Source organism: Camponotus vicinus, unplaced genomic scaffold (genome assembly GCF_025532165.1).
Source record: "Camponotus vicinus isolate PSW18456_S1 unplaced genomic scaffold, iyCamVici1.0 SCAF_5, whole genome shotgun sequence".
NCBI classification, from domain to species: Eukaryota; Metazoa; Arthropoda; class Insecta; order Hymenoptera; family Formicidae; genus Camponotus; species Camponotus vicinus.
The window spans coordinates 4541751-4563914 of NW_028141977.1; the positions used below are offsets into that span (position 1 = coordinate 4541751).

General features: G+C 34.8%; 1 protein-coding gene and 2 long non-coding RNA genes across 5 annotated transcripts; 1 reads left to right on the forward strand and 2 right to left on the reverse strand.

Annotated features, from left to right (window-relative positions):
* Nucleotides 1–15701: 15701 nt before the first annotated feature.
* On the reverse strand, nucleotides 15702–16238 carry LOC145971884 (uncharacterized). The gene has a single exon (XM_083099980.1). It carries the CDS (start codon nucleotides 16236–16238, stop codon nucleotides 15702–15704), a length of 537 nt encoding a protein of 178 aa, XP_082956106.1.
* A 1266-nt stretch (nucleotides 16239–17504) lies between these two features.
* On the forward strand, nucleotides 17505–18450 carry LOC145971718 (uncharacterized). Of its 2 annotated transcripts, none has more exons than XR_014438936.1 (3): nucleotides 17505–17589; nucleotides 17978–18163; nucleotides 18298–18450. It is a non-coding gene; the product is annotated as an uncharacterized LOC145971718 (long non-coding RNA). The 2 variants fall into 2 exon arrangements; XR_014438937.1 differs by lacking the exon at nucleotides 17505–17589 and adding an exon at nucleotides 17796–17828.
* A 1262-nt stretch (nucleotides 18451–19712) lies between these two features.
* LOC145971768 (uncharacterized) lies at nucleotides 19713–20667 on the reverse strand. 2 transcript variants are annotated; one of them, XR_014438973.1, is made up of 3 exons: nucleotides 20574–20667; nucleotides 20000–20185; nucleotides 19713–19865 (listed from the first exon to the last, which is right to left on the reverse strand). It is a non-coding gene; the product is annotated as an uncharacterized LOC145971768 (long non-coding RNA). The 2 variants fall into 2 exon arrangements; XR_014438974.1 differs by lacking the exon at nucleotides 20574–20667 and adding an exon at nucleotides 20533–20549.
* Nucleotides 20668–22164: the final 1497 nt, after the last annotated feature.

Below are 22164 nucleotides of genomic sequence, written 5' to 3' on the forward strand. Positions count from 1 at the left end.
TCTAGAATAAATAAATTTTAACTTAGAGATAAGAAACGATTATAATAAACATTGTAAACGGGAAATATATTGTATTTAAAACAGGGATAGATATATGTATAGAAAAACTCCGTTTAGAACCTCCGTTTTTCTTTTCCAACGGGGGAGGGATGTTATAGTCCGAAAGACTAACTTTATTTTACTTTACCATTAAAAATTTTATACAATTAAAATGCGATAGAATGTTCGCGAACCGCGTAAAACCGCTACCTCAGCGAACCACGCGCGAGTTCGCCGGAAACGTGAAAATGCCAACGAAGGAATTCGACTTTGAACCTCCTTCGTTTGCACTTGGACTTGACCGCCACGAAAATCTTCCATGACCATATATGGTCATGTCGCTAGGCGATCCCCTCCAAAATACCCCTAAAAATGAGGTGTTAAAAACCGTCCACCGCGGGTCCGCGGCGGACAGTCGTTAATGAAAAATCAATTAATAAAGAGTGCGAATCTGGGGCTAACCGCTATTCTGTGCATCAAACGCTGAATAAGTTTGTTAACATTCGAAATCTAAGAACGAGGCGATTTAAGGGAAGACGATATTAAGGAGAGAAGGCTTAAAAGAAACCAATCAGAATAGAATAAGTGTATGTATTTGCGAAAGAATTAAAATTATAATAATAAAAAAAAAAGAGATTGAAACGTAAAAGGTCTTGAGGCCTTGGTTGGTTCTTTTTTTCGGCAACCTCCCACATCTCGTGCCGCACCCGGCACAACAATCCTCAGGAGATTCTATTTCAAAGTCCTAAAAATATTTACAGGATGTCCATAGGAAATCTTATAACTCTTGAAACGTCTACAATACATCCTAAATTGGTCCAGAATATCGTTGAGGTACTTTATATGCTATTTTCAGGATTAATTTAGGTTATATCCATATTTTTTCCCATATCGCGTTGCTTAATTTGGCAGTTTATATGCCGAATATATGTTTGTACCCAAACAGCACCAAGTCGACTGTCAGTTGATTGTCAGTCGGCAGAAAAAGTCTAAAGTCGACTTTAAAGTCAGATTAAATGTCAACTTAAAGTCGACTAACAGCCAACAAATGACTCGACTATAGTCGACTGTCAGTCAGCTAATAAGTCGACTCAGAAGTCAACTTTATGGCGATTATAAGTCAATTTTAATCAATTTTTAGTCAATTTTCAGTCAATTTAATGTCATGTCCATTAACTACTAAATTTTCATTTTAATCTTACTTTTCAAAAAATTGATCGATTTAATGTTCTGTATATAGATACATATAAAATGGAATTAAAAAAAAATTAACCGTCTGCGGTTAATTACATGGAGCTCTGGAGCTCCTTGCAAAAGCTAGAAGAGATACGACTAATAGCGCTCTTTGACCGATAAGCTGTGATTCGTGGGACTTGTGTCGCGGCCTTATATTAGTGTCTTAGATGAATTCCACTTTCGGGTTAAGCGTTTTCCTTTTCGCCACCTAGCGGCGAGGCGTGAAGCTCGTGGAAGTATATGAATATTTCTATTTATCCATTGGATATCTTTGGTAGCTACTTGGTGAATATACACTCACACACAAAAAAGCAGGCCACAATAATAAACATCGACTTAAAAAGACGACTTCAAGTTAACTAAAAAATGTCGACTATCAGTCGGCAAATAGCCATTCGTACTGTATGAGTATATGCAACGCATATATAATTTTTAAAATTTCTTCTTAAATAATCCTGAAAACATATACTGGATATAATCTAAATTAATCCTTCAAATAGCATATATATAGTATCAATCACATATTTTCTGAACTAATTTGGGATGCTATGAGGAATACAAAAGGATATCCTTAAAATATCTCTTACAGTTCCGCAGGACTCCCTTAAGAGATCCAAAAAATATCCTGAGCTGTTTGGCTTTATACCATATCCTAGAGATGGGCAAAACGGTTCACTTCAGTGAGTGTTTCAGAGTCGGTTCGCTCTCTTAAGTGAATTGATTTTTTTATACGATTCATCGGTTCCTTATGAATAAATAATTATTCTTTATTTTTTTAAATTTATTGATTTATTCATAATGTTAATTTATACATAATGTTAATTTATTATAATTTTTATTATTAATAATATATTAATTATAATAATGTTAATTTATTATAATAAAAATTATAATAATTTAACATTATGTTGCACAATTAAAATTTGATTTATTTTTTGTTGTTGTTAATCGGCTCCTTTTTTCATTACAAATTTGTCCCGCTTTAGAAAATATTCTTTCACATGGGACCGAAGTTGCAGGGATGCAGAGCCTTTTGAGCATCATTTTATATAAATTTGGGTATAGATTTTTTCTTGCTTCCCACCAAATTAGAGGATCATTTGTCCTGGTAACGTGGAGTTCGGCCAAATATTTGTCTAACTCTATAATTGCTGCAGTAGAGGAGTTGTGCATTCCTTGTAGGTGGTTTATTGTGGTATCAAATTCTTCTCAAACTGAAGTTGTCGAAGATGTCGTCAAAAAAGATTGGACTGGTTGGAAATGTTGGGACAAAGACTGTGGAGATTCCTGGCTAGTGCAAGCTCTAATTTTCGCTATTAGATTCTGATATGTTGCCTGAAACTTGTTTTCATCTCCGAAGCCCTGTTTTTTAAATCTGGGATCTAAGAATATCGATTGGGCAATTAAATCATTTCCTTCTCTCCCCCCACATCGGTTTGCCAAACCTTCTATTAACCTCTCACCTAAATTTTTTATCATTGACGGTAACGTATTATTCTCTAAATATGTTTTCACTTTTCTGATCATTACTCTAGAGAGAACAGAAGTCTTTGATAGAGAAACATTTTTTTCTGACGACACTTCTATCGTAATTTCGTTAAATATCCGTAATATATTTATACAGTGCTCCATTAGGTCCCAGTCCTCTGGTTGCAAAGTATTCTTATATCCTAACAATGCCAAAGCAGAAATAATAGGTTCCTTATTTAAAAAAAAACGATCAAACATATCAAAAGTGGAGTTCCACCGAGTAGATACATCCTGTTTCAATTTTAAATGATCTTTATTTAAGTTATTTTGCATCTCATGCAGTTTTGCCAAAGCGAAGCTACTTTGTTTGAAATATTGTACAATGCTTTTGGTCTTTTCGACTAAATCTTTAATGTTTTTGTCAATAGCATTTTGTACAACGAGATTCAATGAATGAGCAAAATAAGAAATATGTCTTAATTTTAAAATAATAACAGCAGATTTTATATTAGCTGCGTTGTCTGTCACCACTGCACAAATTTTAAAATCTATATTGAATTTTTTTAAGACTGTCAATCCATTGAGAAATATTCAAACCAGTATGCCTATCGCTAAATTCTGAACATTCTAATAAATATGATTTAAGATGTGTATTTGAATCCAAATAATGAGCAGTAAGAGCATAAAAACTGATATTATTAATATTTGTCCAACCGTCGCACGTTAAACAAACGGCTTGTGAGTCGACTAATTGGCTAGTTAGTTTATTAAAAATCTCACTATATATGGAAGGCAATAAAGAATTGGACAATGTTTTACGACTAGGTAAACTATAACTAGGGCACAAAAGTTTAATAAACTTCTTAAATTCTTCATCTTCTACTATTGAAAATGGATGAAACTCCTTGCATACCATTATTAATAATTGAGTGTCAATAGATTTGCTTTTACTTAACGGTATAGGTTTAATAATATCAACAAATCTACTCATTGAATACTGTGGCTGAACTAAATTTGGGAGTGAAGAAGTAACAAGGCTAATCGGAGATGAAAATTCAAATCTTGATTGTGAAGATCCAGGAATTGGAATAGGGGCAATAGAGCATGATCTAGCGCTACGAGGTCTAGGATTAGATGAATCTGGCTGGGAAATAATAGTTCGTACTTCGGAATTTTCGCTAGATTCAGTTGAAACCGAGGGAGATCGCGAACGACGACCTGCTGAATCACATGAATCTTCCCGCAAGAATGGTACAGTGGGATGTTTACTTTTCAAATGCCTCTTGAGATTTCCAGTAGATGATCCTCCAAGCATCGATATCGTCATTTGACAATAATTACATTGTCCTTTTCCATCTGTTTTAGCAAAATGATACCAAATATTGCTAGTGCCTCGGGGTAAAGACATTTTAATCTAAAAAAATTTATTAGAAAATAAAACATCATTGATTAATATTATCATAAAGCTATTACATTTTAAAATTTATACTAAATATTAGAAAAATATACATAGATATAATAGTGCAAATTATAATTCTAACCTAAAATTGCCAGTGCATACTCATATTATTTATATATACTTACTTACTTGATTTAGATGTAAAAAAACAAACGAAAGTTGAAGAATCGTTGTTTAGTGGGTGAAACTAGTGAGTTGTCGAGTTAAAATCAAAATAAAATTCCAGAAAAGAGAGCAAAAACTGTTCTGAATAGTTCTGAACTGATTTAAGAGAACGATATAAGAAATGAGAGGGAATCCTCTCAGTTCAGGGTAGGTCGACGCGATAGCCAATAAAAAGTTGGATCGAGATCAATTTTGACGCGCGAAAGTTATGTATGAAAATGCGGCAATTTGATTGGCTATCGTGTCATCTCTCGACAGTGCCGTAACTAGCCTGCATTGCGCCCAGTGCAAGCGGACCATTGTACGCCCTTCTAGCGCAACAAAAAAAAAACTTTTACATTAATGCATTTTTCCATTCCATTTTTTTTCTTTTCTAAATATTTTTTCTTCGATTAGGTATGTTTATTTTATTTATTATTATTATATTCGTAATTTTTGCATCTTTTGCATCACATCATTATAATCATTGAATTTTTGGAATTCAATTGTAAATAAAAAAAGAAGAAGACAAAAGTTTATTATGTTTTACCGGGCATGGATAATCATGGATTACATGGATAACTAATTAAATTATGAAGATTATTTTGTGCAACATACAATTAAGCATTAAAATATTAAATAAGAAAGAACAAGAAATAATAGTTAATTAATCATTTAAATTTTTTTTAATTTTTTAATTTTATTTCTTTTTTATTAATTTTTTTTATTCATTTTTTTTATCAGACATTTATAATTATTAAATAAACAAAAATTAATAAATTTATTAAACTGTAAACATCAGAACATGAATTATGAATGGATTATGGATATTCATAATCACTGACTAAATATCTATATATATAACCCTTACAAGAATATTATAAATGTCTTTATATAATAAACTAAATAAAAATTATTTATTAGTGCAACAAATAATAAAACATTAAGGAAAAAGAAACATTAAATATTTAAAAAAAAATATCAATTATTTATAAAGAAACTTTACGAGCTTTACGGGATGCAAACTCGTCAATAATATTTTCATAGTTTATTTGTTTTGCAATACAGTTCTCAATGGACAAAATGCCCAAATTTGTCAATCTGTGTTGTCCCATAGAGGACCTCAAATATGTTTTAATAAGTTTTAACTTACTAAAACTCCGCTCGCATGAAGCTACAGTAACCGGTAACGTTAAAAATATTCTTAAAGCAATTTCGATATTTGGACAAGTCTCAACTAACGAAAATTGATGAAGTGCCTGAAGTAGATCTAGAGAACTTGTAGATTCAAAATCGGCAAAAAGTGTATCTGCTTGAAATTTTAAAGTTTCTAATTCACTTAAAAATTCTACTTTATTTATGTCATTCTCGTAATTAAGAGCTAAATCTGCTGCTTGTTTTTTTAAATTTTCAATGATAATGTTCTTTAAACTCAAAATAGACAAAAAACTAAAATCTGCAGCAACATCATTAAGTGTTTTAAATCTCCATTGAAAATGAGTTATTAAAGTATCCATTACTTCGAAAATTTTAATCTTAAAATTTTCTTTAGGTGTCATATTATCAGATATATCTTGCTTTTTTGCTCGTCTTTTTTTATCTACAAAATCACATTCTATCCCTATTTTTTCACTAATTTTTTGCGCTTCATTTTTTGCGCTTCATGCAAAAACATTTTCGAAATTTTCGTCTCTGAAATTTTGTATCTGTTTGGTTAATCCGTGTATCATTTTTGCACCGCTGTCTAGTGATATTTTTTAATTGCAAACTTCGATTTATTCTATCAATAGCTGTCAAAATACGTGCCCATACGTGCAATGTACACACAAATTTAAAATCAATACTTATTAGAAGAAGTTTAGCTGTTGCAATTGTTTCTGCATTAAAAGAACCAGAAATCAAAACATTTAAAGCAGTAACAACTTGTGGAAGTTGAGTATATAGAGCATTCACTGCTTTTGCTTTGGACGACCATCTAGTATCAGCGTGACATTTCAGAGATATATTGATATTTTTCATTAAAACTTCCCAACGTATTTTCGATCCAGAAAAAAATGTAAATAATTTTTGAACAATGCCAAAAAACATTACCATATCTGATGTAACATTAGCAGCATTTACACCAGCTAGATTCAAACTATGTGCTGCGCATGGTACAAATCGAGCATGTGTGTTCATTTGTTGAATTTTAGCTTGAACGCCGTTATATTTTCCACTCATATTAGCTCCATTGTCATAGCCTTGTCCTCGAACATTTGCAATATCTAATCCATCTGATTTCAATTTTTGTAAAATTTCATTGGCTAATCCGTCACCTGTTTTTTCGTGAGAGTGAATAAAATCTATAAAACGTTCTTCTATGCTAACCTTTCCGTTACAAACGTTCACATATCTTAAGATTTGGGACATTTGTTCTTGATGTGATACATCCGGGGTACAATCAAATAAAATAGAAAAATATTTAGCAATTTTTACTTCTTTAATAATTTCTGTTTTAACTGCAGTCCCCATTATTTCAATTAATTCATTTTGAATTAATGGAGAGAAATAAAATGGACTACCTTTTTTATGATTGTCAATATGCGCCCTCAACTCTGGATTATATTTTGCTATCATATTAACAGCACTTAAAAATATTCCTGAACCTGGTTTACCTATTTTTTCATTGGATCCCCTTAAAGCCAAATTATTCTCTGCACAAAACATAATTATATCAATGTGAACTTTTAGCGTATGTCGCCATTTTTCCTTTTCTTGATTTATCGCCATTTGAAGGGAGGCATCAATTGCAGATTTAGATCGTAAATTTTGTTCCATCGTTTTTTTAATATAATTTTCACGGTGAAAAGCTGAGTTCTCATGATCAGGAATTCTAGATTTAAATGTCGCCAGTCGTTAAAACCTCGCGCTGGGTTAATAAGTGATGAGTGTGATGATGATGACATTTGAGGATTTGATGGCTGTGATGAATGGAAAAGAATACAGGGAAAACAAAATATTGCTTGTTTTTTTTGGCTGTAAATTAACCATGTACGTTCTATAAATTGACCATTAGTTAGTTTTTTTCTAAACCATTCTTTACTAAACTTTCTATTAGTAATTTCTGAAAGAGAAAGTTTGATTCTTTTCCTTGGTCAGGACCTTGTTCTATAAGAAAACTGCGAATGAAATCATGCAGCGGGAACCACGACTCTGGATCATTTCTATCAAGAAAAACGGTCGTATTATTTGGTTGTACAGCTTTTTGAAAACTTTCATCTTGCAAAATAAAATTGTTTAAAGCAGAATCAGTTGTATTTAAAGATGCAATCTCATTTATTTGATTATGATGTGATGCAGTAGCTTCCGGTTCTTGACAAACTTCATGTACTATATCATCAGTTTTTATATCATCCATCTGAGAACTGTTTGGACAATTTTCGGATATATTCGTATCTTTTGTCCAACTAATCAAAACTTTTGACATTTTTTTATCCTCATTTTCTCTATCTCGCTTTCTCTTCCGGAATTCAGCTCCAGATGGACGTTTAGGAGGCATTGTAGAATAATTATATAATCTAATTTATAGCAAATATCAAATAAAATAGTAATTTGAAAGCAAAATAAAATTCAATATTGCAAATTGTTCGGCACGAATTATACTCAATATCTTTATATAATTTCAAGGATAACTTAATAGAATAACATAAAAATATTAAAATAAGAATAATATAAAAACTACAAAAAATCAAGCATAAGAAGATAATATACGAAAAGACATATAAAGCAGAAATAATACCGGCGATCACTTATTACAACACCGATAGTAATTCGGAGAATCTATATATTTCACCGAGAAGTCGAGATCACTCAGCGTTCCTAGCGATACGCCTTATAAAGGATCAAGATGCTTTTCGTGTGCGAGTTGCGCCTCGATCGTTCAGCCGCGTAGTGGCGTTCATGGAACTAATGCCTCAATAGCGCTATAATATAAAAACTACAAAAAAGTCAAGTATAAGAAGGTAATATACGAAAAGACATATAAAGCCAAAATAATACTGGCGATCACTTATTACAATACCGATGGTAATTCGGAGAATCTATATATTTCACCGAGAAATCGAGATCACTCAGCGTTCCTAGCGATGCGCCTTATAAAGGATCAAGAAGATTTTCGCGCGCGAGTTGCGCCTCGATTGTTCAGCCGCGTAGTGGCATTCGCGGAACTAATGCCTCAATTCATGCCTCTCTTCATAAGTTTCATAAAAGGGCGTAATGGACAACTCCATATGGATATTTGATTTTAAAAATCAAATTTTGAATTTGAAAATAATGTTGACATGTCATTTCATATGATATGTCATATATCACTTTCGAAGTATTTACTTAAATATCTTATTTTAGAAATTCTTTTTAGATTTTTAGTTTATTCTTTTTTTTTTCAAATTTTTTATTTTATCACCTTGACTGCGCCCCCCTAAAGCTTGCGCCCGGTGCGGGGGCACCGGCGGCACCGCCCTAGTTACGGCTCTGTCTCTCGACACATGTAGTGTCTCTAGATTCTAGGGACACTATGTCAGAAGCTCTCTCTGTGGACTCTAGAATCGAATTACTGAAAATTCCAGTAGAGTGCACTACTGAATCGAAGAACCGCCGTTCCTTTTTTATAGACCCGTTTCCGAGCGCTCTTTGATGTGAACCGATTCAATTGAACGGTTCGCGAACCATCTGCCCATCTCTATCATATCCTGAATAAATCCCGCGTATATCCCGAGAATATTTAGGATATATTCAGGATCATCCTGAGGATATCTTGTGCTGTTTGGGTATTAAGTTAGGATCCATTATTATATACTTTTCTGTGGGTTAAAACCTCTGAAGCACTTTCTAAATATGTAAATACTAATATTCAAATTTTAACTTTAAATTTTAATTTTAACTAAATTATTATAACATAATTATGATTAATACAAAATTAATAATAGATTTAATTAATATTTTTTGAATAGTGAGCCTACTGGTATCACCGATTGTCCTTAACGTGGCCTCAAGAACACATGTACTGTTTTGAAGTTAAAAAGATTGAAATAAATATATACTTCAATCTTTTTAACTTTATAAATATTGCACACATTCCGCTTCACACATACTTGTATGCAGAGCATCGGTTCCCCATGATGCGTACTTTTCGAGACGCGTAGGTTACGAAGACCAATCGCAAATCTTCTTAGCATTTCCATTAGAGTGTACAGCGGAAAATCTAATCTATAATTGGTTGTATTTGTTACGCATTCCGCACAATACGCTCCATGTGAAAGCCGACTTTCAAAATGACGTAACTTCAATTAAAAATTACTAGAATACGCAAGTTACGCTTACGCAAGTTAGGGCCTGAGCACAAAGATGTTATAACTGTTTCCGACAAAGTCGTATGCGTAAGTCGGAGACGTTAGTCAACGCATAAGGATTTTACGTAAACGTAGGCCGTATCTTGTATTGCATGTTATGTGATACCTACGTTTACGTAAAATCCTTGTGCGTTGACTAACGTCTCCGACTTATGCATACGACTTTGTCGGAAACAGTTACGACATCTTTGTGCTCAGGCCCTTGCATGTTATGCGATACCTATGTTTACATAAAATCCTTGTACGTTGACTAACGTCTCCGACTTACGTATACGACTTTGTCGGAAACAGTTACGACATCTTTGTGCTCAGGCCCTTACACGGCATCTAACACCAGTAGTTGCAACAGCGGTTGTTACTAAACCTGATTTAACATTGCCGTGTAAACGTACTCAGTATTTGTTGGAACGCAAAACTCGACCATTGCGGACTACATTAATATTTTCACTAGAATTTTTCACTAGGATAATTTTAAAGTGTGAAAGCAATAAAATAAGGTAATGATAAAAACAAAAATTAATGCTGATATAAAAGGTTATTACTATTAAAGTATTACAATAACAATTTACGCGGATAGTTTTAAAAAATATTATTCAAATATACATTCAAATGTTAATGATCATTTTTTTGCAAATGAGATAATTTGTTTGATACATTCCTACGAATACAATTCTGGATACAGCCGAATATACTCTATTTTATAATTTATCAATTTTCCAGATTATAATAGAATATTCTTGTTTTATAGATGGACAACGATGATAAAATAAACATTCAAAAACAATTCAATAAACATTCTTTCCAATAAAACATTGATGAATCGATACTTCGTCGAAAGTTAATACTTTCGCACAGCAATGAGTACGTTTACACGGCAACATTAAATCAGGTTTAGTAACAATCGCTGTTGCAACTACTGGTGTTAGATGCCGTGTAAACCGTGCTTTACGCCGATGTTACTACAACTGGTATAATAACATCGGCGTAAAGCACGGTTTACACGGCATCTAAAGCCGACGGCACACGGTACGATTTTTCGTACTGGATTTGATAAGATTTAGTAAAATACTAAAAATGCACCAATCAGAATGCAGCATTTCTAACATTTTACTAAATCTTATCAAATCCAGTACGAAAAATTGTACCGTGTGCCGTAGGCTTAACACCAGAGAGAAGCCTGAGAGCGGCCATCCGGCCGTTTTCCTTACGATAGCTTTTCGGTCTCGTACAGCAGCGCCTCTACATCCATTTTACAGCCGCTTGGAACTACAAGGCCACGTCCACTTTCGATAGCACGATAAAACACCGTATTTGGTGTGTGTCCGTGCTACGTCCATAATTGTGGATGACGATTATGTCCCATATATAAATGTATCATAAGTTAATGTTTTAATTACATTTAAAGTAAACTTCGATAAAACGATTTCGGAAAGGAAGATAATTATTCTAAGATAAAATAATTTATATCGTATTACGATATAAATTATTTTATCTTCTTTCGTATTACGATATAAATTATTTTATCTTAGAATAATTATCTTCCTTTCCGAAATCGTTTTATCGAAGTTTACTTTAAATGTAATTAAAACATTAACTTATGATACATTTATATATGGGACATAATCGTCATCCACAATTATGGACGTAGCACGGACACACACCAAACACGGTGTTTTATCGTGCTATCGAAAGTGGACGTGGCCTTGTAGTTCCAAGCGGCTGTAAAATGGATGTAGAGGCGCTGCTGTACGAGACCGAAAAGCTATCGTAAGGAAAACGGCCGGATGGCCGCTCTCAGGCTTCTCTCTGCTAACACTAGTAGTTGCAACAGTGGTTGTTACTAAACCTGATTTAACGTTGCCGTGTAAACATATTCAATGCTTACATTAAAACATGTTTAAAATCTTTTTCTTCTTCAGCTTTTTGACTTCGTCGCGGTTATTACATCTAGATCGACACAAATTATTAATTTAGGACTGATCGAAAAAGTTCTCACTTTTAAAGATTGGCAACAATGACTAGGGAACACACTCAAACTCTACATACAGGGAGCTTTCCATCAAGGCATTTAGACGACACACATCGACACAGTGTCACACGCGGTGCTTTCCAATAATGAACAGCACGGTCGAACACAACTGTAGAGCATAGGCTGCGTTCCTTTTTACGCTTTCAGCGCTGAAAGCGTCGCTCTATCTTCGTTTGATATTCGATGTGCAACAAAGACAGAATAATGCTTTAAGGGCCGCTTCGACCAAACTCCGTTTAATTCAATCGTTGATTAAAAGGTTGCCAACATGACAAAATAATTCAGTGTGACCAATTGTATTTCTAACAATATACAGAGAGAAGCCAATATAATTGTAGAAATACAGTATATCGTCAAAAATACAATTGGTCACACTGAATTATTTTGTCATGTTGGCAACCCTTTAATCAATGATTGAGTTAGGGCCTGAGCAGAATAGCTGCGGGCCTGAGCAGAATGGCTGCCTTATAATTTTAAGACTATGAGTACGTTTACACGGCAACGTTAAATCAGGTTTGGTAACAACCGTTGTTGCAACTACTGGTGTTATAGGGAGTTAGGTTATTAAAGACCTCCTATTAACTGTCGTTCGATGCCGGGTGGATTGATACATTCAGTTTGTCTTTATAAAAATATATTTTACAACAAAGGAATTTACAACTATGGTTTCAGTCTTTGGTAACTTGCGTCCGCTTCGGACGACGAGACACACTAGAGTGAGTGCCTCTATGTCTTTGGTGGATCGGGGCGAGGTATGTGATGGCGCTAGTGCGTTCGTAAACCCATTCATCTGTATTTTGTCCAGATGGAGGGACGCCACAATCACTCCCCCCTTAGTGACTCCGTTCATGGAGTCGCGAATCTAATTTTTCGTGCAAGATGTCCTTTCTCTGTCTCAGCTGGCGAAGGTTCTGGAAGGGAATTATCCTCAGATAGTTGTTGGTTCTCCCTAGCTCTTTCAATGAACGTCGGCTTCAATCTGTCAATGTTGATCTCAGTCGGTCGGTCCTTGTAGTTGATCCTGTACAAAAAATCAGTCAGTCTTTTGATTATGGGAAAAGGTCCTTCATATGGTTGTTCTAGGGATCTGGTCGCTCGATCGACCCTGACGAAGACATGTGTACAGTCCTCCAACTCCTTGTGAACAAAGGCCTTTTGTTTGATGTGATGCGCTGTGGGCTTCGGTCCTACTCGCCGCATTCGCTCGCGTAGTTTCTGCAGGAACATGTCCGGGCATCCTGTGGGCTCCTCGGCTGCGAAATATTCACCGGGTACCTGTAGTGTTTTTCCGTAGACCATCTCTGCTGCGGATGTCTTAATGTCGTCCTTGTAACTGTTTCGCAATCCTAAAAGTACCATAGGAAGTACATTAGTCCAATCCGTGGTGCCGTGACACATGATTGCTGCCTTGAGCGATCGGTGCCATCGCTCGATCATCCCATTTGCCTGCGGGTGATACGCTGTCGTTCGGATTCTCCGACTTCCTATTAGCTTGACCATCGCTTCAAATATTGCTGACTCGAACTGCGCTCCTCTGTCGGTTGTAATCATGTATGGTGCTCCGAATCGTGCGATCCATGTATTAAAAAATGCGTCTGTTACAGTGTCCGCTGATGTGTCCGCTATTGGTGTAGCTTCCGGCCATCTTGTTGTCCTGTCGATCATGGTTAAACAGTACCTCATTCCTTTAGAGTTGGGTAGCGGTCCTACGATGTCTAGGTGTACGTGTTGGAACCTATCGTCCGGGACTGGAATTCGCTCTAGAATTCTGTGATTGTGTCTGTGGACTTTCGCTCTCTGACACGGTAAGCATGTCTTGGCCCAGTTAGCAATATCTTTCTGCATACCTGGCCAAACGAATCTTTGTGCGATTGTTTTCTTTGTTGTCCTTCCACTTGGGTGTGACAGATTATGTATGTTGTCGAAAATTTGCTTCCGTAATACTCTCGGTACGTATATTCGAATTTCCTTGTCGACACTGCAGTATATGGTTTTGTCTCCTCCGTCTAACCGTAGTGGCCTTAGTAAGAGTGATGTCTCAGTCTCCAGTAGAGCTCTGAGTTCCTCGTCTTTCTGCTGTTCCTCGTAAAGTTCGTCTGTTGTGACGATAACTGGTAGGTTGACTGCTTCTACTCGTGACAATGCATCCGCTACCTGGTTTTCATGCCCTGCAATATGGACAATATTAGTAGTAATCTGACTTATAAAGTCTAATTGTCTCCTTTGCCGTTCAGAGGCTTTATTAGAAGCTTGTGAGAACGCGTATTGTAGTGGTTTATGATCCGTTAACACAACTACGTTTCGTCCTTCTGCCATGTGTTGAAAGAATTTTAATGCGGAATAAATTGCTAGGAGTTCTCTGTCGTATGTGCTATAGTTTTGTTGTGCCTCAGATAACTTCTTAGAGAAGAATCCTAATGGCTTGTATTCTCCCTCTTGATACTGCTCCAATACCGCTCCCATGGCTACGTTGGAAGCGTCTGTTCTGAGGAGTAGTTTGGCGTTTCCTCGTGGATGAACCAGTAGGGTAGTCTCTGCTAAACGTCTTTTACTTTCATGAAAGGCTTCCTCTGCTTGTGTAGTCCACTCTATTGGCCGCTTGTCACGTTTCTTCGCTCCTGTCAGGTATCCGTTTAATGGAGCTAGAATGGCTGCTGCATTTTTGATGAATCTGTGATAGAAGTTGATGATCCCAAGATATCTCCTAAGCTCTTTTATATTGTTCGGCTTCTTGAAATCAACGATGGCTTTTACTCTATCGTTCGTCGGACGTATTCCTTCTTTGTTGACTGTGTATCCAAGATATTCGACCTCTTTTTCCGCAAATTCGCTTTTTGTCACGTTGATAGATAGTCCGTGCTCCTTTAAACGTTGAAATATTTGCTCGAGATGTCTTCGGTGTTCCTCTTCGTCTCTTGATGCTACCAACAGATCGTCGATATAGCCGTGACAAAAGTCGAGTCCTCTTAGAACTAAGAGCGTCAATAAATCTTTGGAAAGTTTGCGTTGCGTTTCGCAAACTTTCCAAATGGCATTCTGTAAAATTCATACAATCCGAATGGTGTAGTTATTGCAGTTTTATGGCAATCTTCTTCCGCTACTGGAATCTGAAAGTATGCTTTCACAAGATCTATTTTGGAGAAAACGGTGCATCCAGCCAAGTGGTATGTAAAGTCCTGTATGTGAGGTAGAGGATACTTATCCATGATCGTTACACTGTTCAATTTACGAAAATCTCCGCACGGTCTCCATTCTCCGTTGCTTTTACGTACTAGGTGTAACGGACTTGCCCATTGTGATGAAGAGGGGCGACATATTCCTTGTGCCAACATCGTCTCGAACTCTCGTTTCGCGGCTGCGTACTTTTCTGGGGGCAGTCTGCGTGGTCTTTCTGCCAATGGTGGTCCCTTGGTCACAATGTGATGTCTCACATCGTGTACGGTCTTCTTGAGCGCTGTAGGACGTGTGATTTCGATGTACCTGCGTAAGAGTTCCTTGACTTTGCATCCTTTGTCTATTGTGGCAACGGTGGGCTGTTTCCCTGTGGTTATCCTTGCCTTGGTACTCAGTAGAGTCTGTTCGTCGACCAGTCTTCTGTTCTTTAGATCCGGTAGAATCCCGTGGTGCGCCAGGAAGTCTGCGCCTATGATCGGCTGTCGGACATCAGCTATGATGAACTGCCATCTAAATGAGCGTCGTAGTCCTAAATCCACTACTCGTGAGCTGCTGCCGTAAGTATTTATGATTGTGTTGTTTGCTGCGAACAGTTGAAAATCTACGGGTGTGAGCTTTCCTCTCATCATCCTCTTCGGGATTACTGAGATGTCTGCTCCCGTATCTATAAGGTACGTAATGCCATTCTTCTTGTCGGTTATTGCCAGGCGTTTATTATTTCTAACCACCCCGTCGACGACCGCCTGTACTCGCGACGGCGGGTTTAGTTTTCCACCGCCTTCGGCTTATTAAATGTGCAAGGTTGTGCGCATCTAAACGCTTTGTCGCCGAATCTGTTGTGATAATAGCAGTACTCGGCGTTACCTTCGCAGTCTTGACGGTGATGTGAACGTTCGCGGTTGTCTGCTCGTTCTCGGCCGCTGGAATGTCCTCGCGATCTACTGCGTCGCCTATATTTATCTCTTACGGAGAGTTTCTTGACTTGTTTCCTCAGTTCCGCAATCTCCTGCAGGATCTGGTTGTCTGCGTCTGTCTGTTTTTCGGTGATAGTCTGGATTGCTGTCGCTGCTGGTCTGGCCATTTCTACCACCTTATCTGCCTGGGCCGCTAGCTTTGCTAAATCTTGAACTTCGCTAATTGCCAGGATGGTACGCACACTTTCTGGGAGTTGTTCCATAAATATAGATTTTAGAATTTCATCCGTTACCTGACCTGCTGCCAAATTCCGTAGACGTTGTAGGAAGATGGAGGGTTTCTCGTCTCCTAGTTCATGTGAGCCTAAAAGTCTTCTGATCTTCATTGCACTTGTCTCTCCCAGAATCGAGCATATGCGATCTTTCAAGGTTTGATATTTGTCTTGCTCAGGTGGGTTAGTTATCAAATCCGCCACGAAGGGAAGAACGGTTGATCAGCATTGAGTACTATGTAGCGAAATTTTGATTCGTCACTTGTTATTCGGTGTATTGCAAAAGCTGCTTCGGCTTGTGCGAACCATAATGCCGGATTGTCTTTCCAAAATGGTAGTAAGCGCACTGCCTGGACTGCGTCGATGTTTGCGCTTGTTGATCCCTCTCCGTCGTTATTCATAGCTTTCGGATAAGGGTTGTCGAATGATTTTTCCTCGACGGACGTCGTGTGCTCGGTGTTGCTTCCTTTGACTAGTCTTGTTGGCGAATGTTCAATCGGCATACCTCTTGCCTAAATATCGCCACGTGTCTTCGTTCGCCACGTGGTGCGAGGCGGGAAAAAAAAATATATCTCACGTCGGTGGTTACCACTATAGGGAGTCAGGTTATTAAAGACCTCCTATTAACTGTCGTTCGATGCCGGGTGGATTGATACATTCAGTTTGTCTTTATAAAAATATATTTTACAACAAAGGAATTTACAACTACGGTTTCAGTCTTTGGTAACTTGCGTCCGCTTCGGACGACGAGACACACTAGAGTGAGTGCCTCTATGTCTTTGGTGGATCGGGGCGAGGTATGTGATGGCGCTAGTGCGTTCGTAAACCCATTCATCTGTATTTTGTCCAGATGGAGGGACGCCACAGTGTTAGATGCCGTGTAAACCATGCTTTACGCTGATGTTATTACACCAGTTGTAGTAACGCTACTCCTGCTGAGGAAAAGGAGTAGAGTTACAAATCCGGCTTTAAGAAGACGTGTAAACATTCGTATTAAGTTAGCCGGAAATTTTTCAGCCAACCAAAAATCTCCTTATGGAATCGTTTGTATTTCGTATGAAGATGTTTGAAGTGTGATTAAAAACGTTTGTGAGTAATTAGAATAATTATAAAAAATTAATCATTTTTACAGTATGTAGTTAGCCAACATGACTAAATATTAAAAATTCTCCTTATGAATCGTTTGTATTTCGTATGAAGAGTTTTGAAGTATAATTAAAAAGGTTTGTGAGTCATTCGTTTAATTTTAATTAAATTTTTTTATATTGTGAAGTTAGCCGGAAGCTATATAAAATGGACGCCGTCCTGTGGTTGGTCGATTTGCTTATGGTAAATACTAAAATTTTCTCATGTGTACTGACTTTAAGTGTAAGCAAAACGAGCAAATTTATCTCTTTTGTAACTTTTAATCCATGACTAATTTATTATTAATTCCGCATAATCGCATAATATATCATGGATCGTGGTGCGTAGATAATTGAAATATGTTTTTCTATCAATAAATAAGTAAATCTTTTATAATTGTTTTATAATGTAGTCATCATTCAGAAAATGATCACAATTTGTGATTATGTATTTAATTGTTATTTTATATTCGCTTTCATATAATAAACTATATAATAATAAAATTTATATAAAAAGATGGTAATATATGTAATCCAATTAATTATAATCGACAAAATAATTTCTTGTGAAAAAATAAAAGTAAAAAATATAGAAGAATTTTTTTTATAGCTTGTATAAAAAATCAGTTTTATGCTAAGTATATTATAATTTTCTGGACTGTAGTAATATTTAATATATAATTTTTGCTATATAAATATATATTTCTGATATAAAATCTATTTCTACAGATAGTAAGATCGGCTGAGTTATGTCACAGAATATCGGAAGGCTTACATCAAAATACGAGAGAGAGGAGATGGCATATATATCAATATGAATCCATTGCTGATGTTGTAAGAGCAAAAATAGATATCTCTGTAGATTTTATTATTTTTGCATCCGAAAACTTGAAAGTTGCCCATGCCTTATCGGAAGTAAGTCTTCTTTTGTATTTTCAAATATATATAAGCGCACATTTTTAGCATATTCTTTTATGTTATCATTTTTTTTGTTAATTATTATTGATTATTATTGATTACTTTGTTGATTATAATTGTCAATTTTTCAGATAGAAGCTAATATAGCCATAATAGATGAATACTACATAATATCTGGTGCAACTTGTTGTAGTAAATTGTAATGGAATCCGTAATGTTATGGGATTGATTCATAAATCAAAAGCACTTTGTCACAAATACAATATTCGTTTTCTCTCTGCCAATGTTTTCGTCAGAATTTTTATGTATATTATCGATCAAAACTTTTCATCACAATCATTTCACTCAAGCATTACCTGGACATGAAAAACAGAAATGTAATATTTTATTGTAGTATTGTATTAATATTACATATGTATATATATATATATATATATATATATATATATATATATATATACAGGGTGAGCCATTTTAATTAACGCACGCAATTATTTCGGAAACAAAGCATTTTAGAGAAAAATGTTTCAGACAAAAGTTTTATGGTTTCAAGGGGGCCATAAGATGGTATCATTGGTTTGACCTTGGAGTTATTTGAAGGAGAGTTATTTGAAGAAGTTATTTGAAGGTCACATGAAGGTCACCTTCAATTTCTTAAATGGAACCTACTATTTGTCATTGCATATTCTTGTAGCTTATCTCGAGAACTTTCCAAAACACTATAATTAAGTACCTTTTCGTTAAGTACTTTTTGAGTTATGAGGCTTGAAGTAATTTCTTAATTTTACATAAATCGTAAAATATCTTGTAAAATATTCATTTTTCGATTATCTTACCTTAATACTTTTACGTACAAAATAATGAGAGCAATCAACTGGTGTAAAGAAAACACATAGTTGTTTTGAAGAAAAAATATATAATTTGCAATTAACAATTCCATATTTTTTCTTAAAAACAACTATGTGTTTTCTTTACACCAATTGATTCCTCTCATTATTTTGTACATAAAAGTATTAAGATAAGATAATCGAAAAATGAATATTTTACTAGATATTTTATGGTTTATGTAAAATTAAGAAATTATTTCAAGCCTCATAACTCAAAAAGTACTTAACGAAAAGGTACTTAATTATAGTGTTTTGGAAAGTTCTCGAGATAAGCTACAAGAATATGCAATGACAAATAGTAGGTTCCATTTAAGAAATTGAAGGTGACCTTTATGTGACCTTCAAATAACTCTTCAAGGTCAAACCAATGATACCATCTTATGGCCCCCTCGAAACCATAAAACTTTTGTCTGAAACATTTTTCTCTAAAATGCTTTGTTTCCGAAATAATTGCGTGCGTTAATTAAAATGGCTCACCCTGTATATATATATATATATATATATATATATATATATATATATATATACATATGTAATATTAATACAATACTACAATAAAATATTACATTTCTGTTTTTCATGTCCAGGTAATGCTTGAGTGAAATGATTGTGATGAAAAGTTTTGATCGATAATATACATAAAAATTCTGACGAAAACATTGGCAGAGAGAAAACGAATATTGTATTTGTGACAAAGTGCTTTTGATTTATGAATCAATCCCATAACATTACGGATTCCATTACAATTTACTACAACAAGTTGCACCAGATATTATGTAGTATTCATCTATTATGGCTATATTAGCTTCTATCTGAAAAATTGACAATTATAATCAACAAAGTAATCAATAATAATCAATAATAATTAACAAAAAAAATGATAACATAAAAGAATATGCTAAAAATGTGGGCTTATATATATTTGAAAATACAAAAGAAGACTTACTTCCGATAAGGCATGGGCAACTTTCAAGTTTTCGGATGCAAAAATAATAAAATCTACAGAGATATCTATTTTTGCTCTTACAACATCAGCAATGGATTCATATTGATATATATGCCATCTCCTCTCTCTCGTATTTTGATGTAAGCCTTCCGATATTCTGTGACATAACTCAGCCGATCTTACTATCTGTAGAAATAGATTTTATATCAGAAATATATATTTATATAGCAAAAATTATATATTAAATATTACTACAGTCCAGAAAATTATAATATACTTAGCATAAAACTGATTTTTTATACAAGCTATAAAAAAAATTCTTCTATATTTTTTACTTTTATTTTTTCACAAGAAATTATTTTGTCAATTATAATTAATTGGATTACATATATTACCATCTTTTTATATAAATTTTATTATTATATAGTTTATTATTTGAAAGCGAATATAAAATAACAATTAAATACATAATCACAAATTGTGATCATTTTCTGAATGATGACTACATTATAAAACAATTATAAAAGATTTACTTATTTATTGGTAGAAAAACATATTTCAATTATCTACGCACCACGATCCATGATATATTATGCGATTATGCGGAATTAATAATAAATTAGTCATGGATTAAAAGTTACAAAAGAGATAAATTTGCTCGTTTTGCTTACACTTAAAGTCAGTACACATGAGAAAATTTTAGTATTTACCATAAGCAAATCGACCAACCACAGGACGGCGTCCATTTTATATAGCTTCCGGCTAACTTCACAATATAAAAAAATTTAATTAAAATTAAACGAATGACTCACAAACCTTTTTAATTATACTTCAAAACTCTTCATACGAAATACAAACGATTCATAAGGAGAATTTTTAATATTTAGTCATGTTGGCTAACTACATACTGTAAAAATGATTAATTTTTTATAATTATTCTAATTACTCACAAACGTTTTTAATCACACTTCAAACATCTTCATACGAAATACAAACGATTCCATAAGGAGATTTTTGGTTGGCTGAAAAATTTCCGGCTAACTTAATACGAATCGTGTAAACGCTACGAGAGTTATAACAATCGTATTCGCCAACCTGAATAATCAAGTATCAACGAGTGACGAGTACTAGTATACAAAAACTGCCAATAAGTTAAAGTAAAGAGGAATAGTGATAAAATAAATCCTTGCGTTTAAACGAACATCACTTTTAGGGAGTTATAACTACGATTGTTACTAAACCAGATTAACGTTGCCGTGTAAACGTACTCATAGTCGAACACAGAATCTGGTTCATGGCTGCCAATCTTCAAATGATATTGTAGGGCTGTTTCATTTGATACATGTGGTATACCATAAGTTATCCAATGTCACCACAGACTTCTATTATGAATAGAAGTCTGTGAATGTCACCGACGAGCCGATTCGCTTTGTTGTTTTTTTGTGAAAAACGGTGATTATTTCATTTTAAGTGTTTTTTTCAGTTTACATTTCAGCTAACATTTTTTGACAGTTTATTTTTAGTTTATATTTTAGTTAACATTTTATAACAGTTAACATTTTATTTTCAGTTCGTAAAACAATATTTTTTCTTTCACAGTTTTGTGAAAAGTATATACGATCGTGTACAAAATATATAGCATTTTAGCACTCAAATTTGCCTAACTTACTTCGAAGTAAGTTATTTGGAACATTTGAATGCTAAAATACCATATATATTCTGTACATACATAAGAATTATTAATCATATTTTTATACTTTTGCAGCAATGTACATTTGCAAGCATTGCAACAAACAAATTCCTTTGTTTGATGATATTTCCACCCATAATTGTTTTTTGGGGAAGGTACCCAGATAGCACAGAACATTCTATAGACGTTCATTTTATGTCCATTTTACATCTGCACGTCCATGGACATGAAATGAACGTTTATCGTACATCCGATTCCAGACATCCGTTAACGGCCAATATTTGGACGTCTACAATCTTGGATGTCGAAGTTTCGCACGAGCACACAAGGATGTGTTAGTTCGTTCGTTTACCGCTACGCGACGTGCGATGCGCTATCTTTCTCGTATTTACCCATGCAGATAGCCAAATCTGTTAGAACAGATTTTCATCAAACACCCATTACAAATTTTAAAGGCAGAAAGATTACAGTTTGC

Bases quoted from the DNA above. Each gene is read 5' to 3' on its own strand.
- LOC145971884 (XM_083099980.1), bottom strand. From the start codon at position 16,238: ATGAAGATCAGAAGACTTTTAGGCTCACATGAACTAGGAGACGAGAAA.